At 39.6% G+C, this 10,149-nt stretch overlaps 1 protein-coding gene across 13 annotated transcripts in view; it reads left to right on the forward strand.

Moving 5' to 3' along the window:
* Window positions 1-5,133, forward strand: part of ppip5k2 (diphosphoinositol pentakisphosphate kinase 2) — a 61,511-nt gene extending 56,378 nt beyond the window's left edge. For all 13 annotated transcript variants that reach the window (XM_052566722.1, XM_052566723.1, XM_052566728.1 and 10 more), the window contains one exon: window positions 4,228-5,133. In XM_052566722.1, coding sequence (XP_052422682.1) covers window positions 4,228-4,490 — 263 coding nt within the window. In that variant the 3' untranslated portion in view covers window positions 4,491-5,133. The remainder of the gene's footprint in view (window positions 1-4,227) is intronic.
* Window positions 5,134-10,149: the final 5,016 nt, after the last annotated feature.

The following is a 10,149-nucleotide window of genomic DNA, read 5'->3' on the forward strand; positions in this document are numbered from 1 at the left end:
AGTGGGAAATTGAAAGTCGTGACATTTGCCAAGTATTGTAACCCATACTCTGAATTGGTGCTCTGCATTTAACCCATCCAAGTTCACACACACAGCAGTGAGTAGGGAACACACACACACACACACACACACACACACACCATGAAAACACACCCGGGGAACAATTGGGGGTTCAGTGTCTTGCTCAAGGGCACTTCAGCCATGAGTACTGAGGGTGGAAGAGAGTGCTGTTCATTCACTCCCTCCACCTACAACTCCTGCCAGCGCTTGGATTTGAAACTGATTTGAAACCGCAATCTTCGGGTTACAAGTCCAAATGTCTAACCATTAGGTCACAGCTGCCCAATGCAAAAAAGCTACTGAATATAATTTTCATATATAATCACTCATGCCTCAGAGCGAGCAGACAAAACAATTAATGCGCTCATTGCTGTCGTGGATGCCTGCTGTTCGGGAACGCAAGCGGGTAAGAGGGTTATTTTTCTAACTTCACCTTGTGTTTCACTATGGGAATTTCTTCAGGTGTGAACAACTGCAGAAGCTCCTATGACATGATGTCTGTCTTTGACAGACAGGTCGACCTGTGATAAGACTCTTCCCCACCTATATCATTCAGGTCAACCCTTGCCAAAAGTTTGCTAAACTGTTAAAAAAATGGCCAGTCATGGGACTCAGTCACCAAATGCGAAGTGAGTTGAAAGGGATTTTATTGAGTGACATCATTAACATTAGAATAGTGTCCACAGCAAAGCAAACTATTCTACTCAGCCTACTGCTTTTTAAATTACCGTGGTAGGTGACGTTAAATAAATTAGAGGTTTAACGCATCAAGGCGAGCCTTCAGAAGGTTAGACCAGCAGGCTAACATGTTGTGATGAGTCGTTGTGAAGGGTTGCATCACTTCTCAGTCATTATGTCGATGGCCATCACCCCCACCAAAGGGAATGAATCGAAGATCAGAAAGGTGACATCCTGCCCGTGTCCTTCCTCATGTGGAGCTACCATCTTGGGCAAGGACCCTCACCCCATGTGCATCATGTGTATGGGCCTGAAGCACTGGAAAGGGGGTCAAGAGTGGTGGTGGCTAACAAGCAGGACCTATGTGTGCAAACGAGCTGCGGCGAAAATGGGCCTAGCTTGGCCCGCGGCCAGTGATGAAGGAGCTGAGAGGGACCTTTTATGATGGGGAAAGTTTCCCTTCGGCTCAGCCTGTAATGAGACAACTCCTGCCCGCCGTTCCACCTTGCATGAAGGAAATGTCCAGCTACTGGTCTTCCCCCTTTAAGAGCAAGTTCCCTCCCAAGGGGTGTTTCATGTTGGAGATTCAAGGGATGGGTGAGCTGGGGTTGGCCGAACCCCCAGCGATAGAGTCTTCAGTCACACTGTATTTCTGCCTCCTCTCAGAGTGTGCTGGAGCGACTGACTGCATAGATATATCAGAGCATGTGCTTGAGGAGGAGATGGGGGGGAGATTGAGCGGCACCTGGACTCAGGGGCACCGAACCTAGCACTCTGGGCCGAAATTTTTGTGGTGAGCAATGGTTCAAGGCTGTGACCATGTCATGACACTTGGCTGTGTCAGGTGAGAGAGCATTATGGCTAAACCTGTCAGGCTTGGGCGACGCCGAAGAGAGGAAGAAGTGTGCGATCTGTTCTGAGTTCAGAAAGAGCCCGTTCCGTGAGCTCTCCTCAAAGTGTGAGGGATGAAGAAGCTCAAAGTCATGTTCAACAGTGTCCCCAAGCATTCACTCCGTGTGTTCAAACACCTTTCAGTTTGGGAAATTTGAAAAAAAAAGAATGCATTTTCATATCCAAGCCACTGGCTGAGTGCGATATGCTTCCCGAGTTCAGAAAACACCTCAATAAATGTTGCACTATCGCAGCCAGGCAAGCAGGCGAGGGCGACATGTTCCAGAGACACAAAACTCGAAAGATATAAGAAATGCTTCACTTGTCTCACCACTTAAGTTTCAAACTATTCCGTTCAGGCTATGTTTAGCTCCAAGGGTTTTTTCCAAATGTGTGGAAGCAGCCCTGTTCCCGTTAAGGAAAAGGGGAATAAGAATATTGCCGTACATTGACGATTATCTGATATGCTCATCGTTGAGAGAGCAAGCAGTGAAAGATGCTGGAATGGTGTTGAATCACCTCAGCAGCTTGGGGTTCAGGATCAACATGAAAAAGACATGGTTCCTTCACCGATGGATTTATCAATCATCCTAGAAGCCCTTTCTCAACACCCTTTTGAACCACTGGGAGTTGGGCTTAAATGTCTCTCTTTTTAGACTGGTGCTCATAGCATAGTAACTGCTTAGCATGTGAGTGACTTACAGGCTTTGTCGGTTAGTCCGTCATGTTTGCAGTTCGCTCCAGGTCTCATTAAGTTTTCCTTTCATCCTAACCTGGCTTTTGAGCCTAAGGTAGCTGACTCGTCATATAGGTGCCCAAGCGCTGTCCAACAATGTTGATCTGCCGTGCTACAAGTCCTTGTGGAAATTAAAAGAATGCCATCTTCTCTTCTTCCGATATTGTCTCCTTTCTGGAGTTTTAAATAATGATTTGATATTTATTTGCCGTTATTTATATTTATTGGCTATAATGCTTCTCTGATGAGACGCTTCTTCTTAGGCTTTTGCCGTGGTACAGCGGGTCACACAACATCCACATGGACACTGCAGACTAGCGATTTGCATGTGTACTGCACGTCAACACGGATAACGACGCAGAAGTATACATGAAAACTGACATATAGCTTATGGCGTAAAGGCTACGGCGTAGGTCTGAGGCAGACGTATAAATCAGTCTTTACTCTGGGGAATTTCTGTTCAAAATATTGGTTCTGCAGCAAGTTGGGCTATGCCACATACATTTGTGCGGTTTTATAGACTGGACGTGTCTGAGCAATCCTTAGCACTTGCACTGCTGGGTGCCGGCAGCTCAGTGCCCATTTAATTGTTTTGTTGGATAGCAGTGATATGGGTGCGATCCGGGAGTGGTCAATATCTCCCAAAGCGATTCTCATAGTGAAACACCTCACTCAATTATCAAAGAACCCGGGTTAACATCAAGTAACTCATTGTTCTGGAGGCAATTGTACAGAAATACTTTGACATCAGACTTTACTCTGGCATTTCAGAATGATCATAACATTTCAGATGCTGTGCAACAAGATTGGTCTGCTAGTTAGTCAGGTTTTGCCATCCCACATTCCACATGCACACATTTATTTATTTGATGTGCATGGAGGAATTAATTCGGCAAATGCATTTCCATCTCCCATTTATTCACATTAATCCTTTTTCTTACATTTGTTTTAATCATTTTGAAAGTTTTAAAATTACTTGTTTTAGTTTTGTTATTATTTTTCTTCATGATTATTTTACTTTCTTTTATGTAAAGCACTTTGAATTACCATTGTGTAAGAAATGTGCTATATAAATAAACTTGCCTTGCCTTGCCTTGCCTTACAAGACTAAAAACCAAGTCGAGTGAATGTAAAAACTTTTTTTTATTATTTATTTTTTTATTTGCCATTTCTATTACTGATATCTGATGCAATACTTTAAAATGTGCATTAAAACACTTTTTAAAACACGCATTTAAAATAATAATGACACTAGCTTGCTCTATTTTTATTCTATTCAATCTATTTTTTCAATCTATAATTTTTATAACATAATAATAATAAAAAAACCTTGCTATATGTACTACGTTAAGCTAACTGAGACACTAATAAACTAGCACTAGTAGGAACTAGTATATCATTGCTCTTTTGTTGATTTTGATTTCTTTCATTATCCTCATTTGTAAGTTGCTTTGGATAAAAGCATTTGCTAAATTAAAGATTTTATTTATTTATTATTTAAAACTGGGTGATGAAAAAGCTAGTGAATATTCCTCTGCGTGCCGTGTTGTAGGTTGCTGACCCCTGATCTAAAATATTTAATTGGCTAGATATTATTCTTGTGTAAACTAAAACTTCCTTTTCAATGAATTGGTGGTACAAAAATTGTCTGCATTACAGTAAATGAATCTGAAAGAAAAAAATCCTTATCTAGTTATCACAAAGAACTAATAAGAATACAAAGAAGTCACGCAAATTCTTCTTTCAGAGATGTTGAAAAGCTGGTATTCATCTATTCAATGAAATTGCTGAAGTAGCTCAAGACATACTTGTCACAATCCAGTGTTTCCTTTATTTACGCAGTGTTTTTTTTTTCCTTTCAGATCAAGTTGATTTTCCAGCCAGAAAACCCAGAGGCGTTTCAGCTGATATTTCAGATCATGGTGTGAGTAGCGGCAAAACCTCACAGCCAAGTTCAGAGACCAAGCAGCCCAAGCCTGCTCCCAACACTTCTATCCTTCTGCCACCTCAATCTCATGACCCTGCCGTTAAAACCCAACAACAATCCAGTGGCACAGCAGCACCTGAAACCCCTGCTCTAGAAAACAAGAGTGCTTCAAAAACAATGTCCGGCTTTTACACATGACATCCATCTGCAAACCCCGAACCAGAGCACAACTAAAAACACTGCTATCAAAGCACACAATGCCAAGCTCATGGACAACTGATGCATACCTTAACTGGACCCAGTGAACTAAAATAGAGCATGTTACGGGCCTCACTTCATTACTTTTAGTGACAAGAATTTGTCGTAATTAGCTGTACCTTTATTTGCATTTAAAGGAACATCTCACTGAATGTTTGATACCAAAACACAGTCCACCAAAAGATATTACATTGTTGTAATTACAATCATATCGTAGGCTTATTTAGCTTTTCCATTCACCTTGAATGGTTCAGAAGAATGTGTTACATTTATCTTGTATATTTAAATGTTAAAATGGAAAAGCTCACATAGAATAATTACTTGTCATAGTATGACATGTTGCTGCAGCTGGTATATAATTATTTTGGAATATTTATTGAATGCAGCACTTTCTAGGGACTCATCAAACAAGGTCCAAAGTAATATTTCTTATTTAGAATTATATTTTTAATGTGTAGATTATAATACAATCAGACTGTGCACTTCTTTCCCTCCACTGCAGCTAACATCTGCCTTTTATGTTAACAATTACTTTTCAATCAAACTGAAATTAAACATGAATGTTGTGAAAATTGGGTATAAACTTTGGCTGTTGGTATTTTTAAGTTCATTAAAAAATATTATTTTTTTGTTTAAACCTATATTGTGCATTAGGAAACTGGAAGTGGTGGAATAGTTCTGCAGTAGGCACCTCTTCAAATCTCTGATCCCAACATAATTTGTGTTCTAATATAATCACATACATTTCTAGTACCTGGTCATGTCAAATTTTGGTTCTGGATGTCCACTTTTGTGCAGAGTTTAGCTCCAAGCTTCTCCAACACACACCAGCCTGTAACATTGTAGTAATCATGGAGATTTTGATTAGCTGGTTGAGATGAGTTTGATCAGGCTTAAAGTCAAGTCAAGTCACCTTTTATTTATATAGCGCTTTAAACAAAATACATTGCGTCAAAGCAACTGAACAACATTCATTTGGAAAACATTGTGTCAATAATGCAAAATTATAGTTAAAGGCAGTTCATCGTTGAATTCAGTGAAGTCATCTCTGTTCAGTTTAAATAGTGTCTGTGCATTTATTTGCAATCATGTCAACGATATCGCTGTAGATGAAGTGACCACAACTAAGCAAGCCAGAGGCGACAGCGACAAGGAACCGAAACTCCATCGGTGACAGAATGGAGAAAAAAACCTTGGGAGAAACCAGGCTCAGTTGGGGGTCAGTTCTCCTCTGACCAGACGAAACCAGTAGTTCAATTCCAGACTGCAGCAAAGTCAGATTGTGCAGAAGAATCATCTGTTTCCTGTGGTCTTGTCCTGGTGCTCCTCTGAGACAAGGTCTTTACAGGGGATCTGTATCTGGGGCTCTAGTTATCCTGGTCTCCACTGTCTTTCAGGGATGTAGAGGTCCTTTCTAGGTGCTGATCCACCATCTGGTCTGGATACGTACTGGATCCGGGCGACTGCAGTGACCCTCTGATCTGGATACAGACTGGATCTGGTGGCTACGGTGACCTCGGAATAAGAGAGAAACGGACTAATATTAGTGTGAAGTGTTCCCGGTTCCGGTTTACCTAATTAATGCAGCCTAAAAATCCTTTAACGGATTTGGATATTAGAAGCATATTAGTATGTTATGTGTAAGCCAGGTTAAAGAGATGGGTCTTTAATCTAGATTTAAACTGCAAGAGTGTGTCTGCCTCCCGAACAATGTTAGGTAGGTTATTCCAGAGTTTAGGCGCCAAATAGGAAAATGATCTGCCACCCGCAGTTGATTTTGATATTCTAGGTATTATCAAATTGCATCAGTTTTGCATCAGTTTTGAGAACGTAGCGGACGTAGAGGATTATAATGTAAAAGGAGCTCATTCAAATACTGAGGTGCTAAACCATTCAGGGCTTTATAAGTAATAAGCAATATTTAAAAATCTATATGATGTTTGATAGGGAGCCAGTGCAGTGTTGACAAGACAGTAAGCAGTAAGAAATTACTCGTCATCCAGTTTTTTATATCAACTATGCATTCCATTAGTTTTTCAAATTGGTGTGTTTCACCGGGCCGCAAAGAAATATAGACCTGAGTATCATCAGCATAACAGTGAAAGCTAACACCATGTTTCCTGATGATATCTCCCAAGGGTAACATATAAAGCGTGAAGAGTAGCGGCCCTAGTACTGAGCCTTGGGGTACTCCATACTGCACTTGTGATCGATATGATACCTCTTCATTCACTGCTACGAACTGATGGCGGTCATATAAGTAAGATTTAAACCATGCTAATGCACTTCCATTAATGCCAACAAATTGTTCAAGTCTTTTCAACTGGTTCAAGATCATTTGTAACTCTAAGGAGAGCAGTTTCAGTACTATGATACAGTCTAAATCCTGACTGGAAATCCTCACATAATACCATTTTTCTCTAAGAAGGAATATAATTGTGAGGATACCACCTTTTCTAGTATCTTGGACAGAAAAGGGAGATTCGAGATTGGTCTATAATTAACTAGTTCTTTGGGGTCAAGTTGTGGTTTTTTGATGAGAGGCTTAATAACAGCCAGTTTGAAGGTTTTGGGGACACATCCTAATGACAATGAGGAATTAATAATAGTCAGAAGAGGACCTATGACTTCTGGAAGCACCTCTTTTAGGAGCTTAGATGGAATAGGGTCTAACATACATGTTGTTGGTTTAGATGATTTAACAAGTTTATACAATTCTTCCTCTCCTATAGTAGAGAACGAGTGGAACTGTTCCTCAGGGGTCTATAGTGCACTCTGCAGTCTGATGTGATACTGTAGCTGACGGCTGAATGGTTGCAATTTTATCTCTAATAGTATCGATTTTAGAAGTAAAGTTGTTCATAAAGTCATTACTGCTGTGATGTTGGGAAGTTTCAACACTTGATAAAGAGACTTGATAAAGAGACTTGATAAATACGGGCCCTGCTCCCTTTAATTGCTTGCCAGTTTCTGTAAGAGGGCCATAGCTTCAGATAGGTCTGTGTAAGCTTATTTCCACTCTCCTTTTCAGGTTTATTTTTTTAATATGACAGCATCCACTAGCACATCATGGTTGAATGGAATTTGATATTGGTCAGGGCCTGAATCTGCCCACCAGATAGATCCTGCTCCTGGAGGACTAGTGTCCTGCGGAGTTTAGCACCAACCCCATTCAAACACACCTGAAGCACCTAATCAAGGTCTTACTAAGCATACTAGAAACATTGAGTTATGCATATAACTACTGTTCCCAGGAGGAAAATTAGGTACAACACATGATTATGGGAAATCTCGCTCTTGCGCCATCTGCTGAATACACCTATATTCTTGCCTGAAAGGCTAATGACACATGATGATGTGGGCTGGGTTACCTACCCACAGCATATAAATGCAGTCGCATGACTCATTCTCTTTTTTCAATCCAGCTCTTCACCAGGCTGAGGTGTTGTACCTCCTTTCCCTCTTTCTGGGAACAGTAGTTAATTGCATAACTCATAACTTGTGTAAAACCCGCACTGGACACAAAGCATGAAGCTTCCTGTCTTCCTGAAAGTCATTAGAGATGTTTGACAGAGCGGTCAGCTCAAATGAGAGCATACTGTATGCTTTTGACAAAACTTTGTGTGCATACACCACATTTGGGCACAACAACACTTTTGACCCATCCAGTGCAAACTGCATGCATGTGGGATGCACCGACAGTGCATGCAGATGACCCACACATTTCACTGATGCCAGCAGCAGAGATGTTTTATAAGATAACAGATCTAAGGACTCCAATGGTTCCAAAGTAGGTTCACAACTGGCCTCCAGAACCAGTTTCAGGTCCCACAACGGGACCATTGACTATGTAACGGGCCTCAGACATCGTGCCCTTTCAAGGAACCGAATGGTGCAGCACCATTTATGCCCTCGTGATAGGCTGAGATGGCTACCAGATAAACCTTCAGCTAGCCGGCTGCTTCTGTATGTGATTGTTCTTTGCAGATGCAAAAACAGCATGAAGAGTGGGCAGTGAGTGTTCTTTGCAGATGCAAAAAGATCCACTTCAGTGCCACTATTCGCGGGTGAAAGCACCACTCCCTGACCTACGTGCTGCCCCTCGACAGCATTCAGATGGCCCAGGAAGTGCACTGCGATGAGTGTCGCTCAATGAGTAAAGACTCAGCTGTTCGAAATGAGTTTTGGAGGTCATTCCACCAGCTGGGCACAGTCCAGGAAAAGGTCAGTGAGAATGATTTTGAACCTCTTTGGGATGGCACCACAAGGTGCAGTTCACTTGCAGAACTCAAGCTTCTGGAGGGCGCATAAGTTTGAACTAGTGAGTTTAGGTATATATGGGTGCGTCTTGTAGGCAAGCATCAGTACCTTGAATTAGATGCGGGCAGCTACTAGTAGCCAGTGTCACCTGATGAGGAGAGGAGTAACGTGAGCTTTTTTGGCTCATTGAAGACAACCCTTGCTGCTATATAGCTGTATAGAGTAGTTGTGATGAAACGATGGGTTAGCTGGAACCACAAGCAGTTCTGTCTTTGTATGGTTGAGCTGAAGGTGATGTTCATTCATCCAGCTAGAAATGTCACTCAGACAGGCTGCAATGCGAGCAGCTACCGTCAGATCATCTGGTTGGAATGAGAAGTAGAGTTGAGTGTCATTAGCATAGCAGTGATAGGAAAAGCCATGTTTCATCAGGCGCTTTTATCCAAGGGGACTTACAAATGAGAACAAAAGCAATCAGCTGTAGGATTAAAATAACTAAAAACAGATCCAAAACTAAAAGCTAAATTTTATAAATACTACTTATACACATTTTAAATATAAAGAAATTATATAAAAATGACAAATGCATACAACTAAATTTCAACATTTAACATTTAAATGGAAAACAAAATAAAGCAAAAAACAATTAAATAATATTAAAGAACAAAAGGTTATAAGAGTAAAATAATGTTTCTAACATAACACTAAACCAAACTACATACATGTGTATATACAACCACACACACACACACACACACACACATATATATATATATATATATATATATATATATATATATATATATATATATATATATATATATATATATATATATATATACATACATGCATACACATTTATACATATATATATATATATATATATATATATATATATATATATATATATATATATATATTTATATATACATTATACATATATATATATATATATATATATATATATATATATATATATATATATATATATATATATATATTAAAGTATTTTTTTTAAAATAAAACTAAAACTTAATAAAAGACCTATACAGACATAATAAATTTAGACATAATTTAACTAAAAATCTAATAAATAACAAATAATACAAATCAAACGATAGTAGTTTATCAGTAATCCTAAATTAACACTTCAAAACACACATGCTAAAAAATAATAATAATTAAAAAACTTAATTATGCATAGTAAGAAATGGTTATGAGAACTGAAACAGATGCGAAACAAGTAGTAGGAAAAAAGAGAAAACAAAACAAAAAGCGATATTGATGGCTATGCCCCTGATTGTAATTAATTCATGACATTTATCGATTCCTAACTGGG

Source organism: Carassius gibelio, chromosome B10, assembly GCF_023724105.1.
Source record: "Carassius gibelio isolate Cgi1373 ecotype wild population from Czech Republic chromosome B10, carGib1.2-hapl.c, whole genome shotgun sequence".
NCBI lineage: Eukaryota > Metazoa > Chordata > Actinopteri > Cypriniformes > Cyprinidae > Carassius > Carassius gibelio.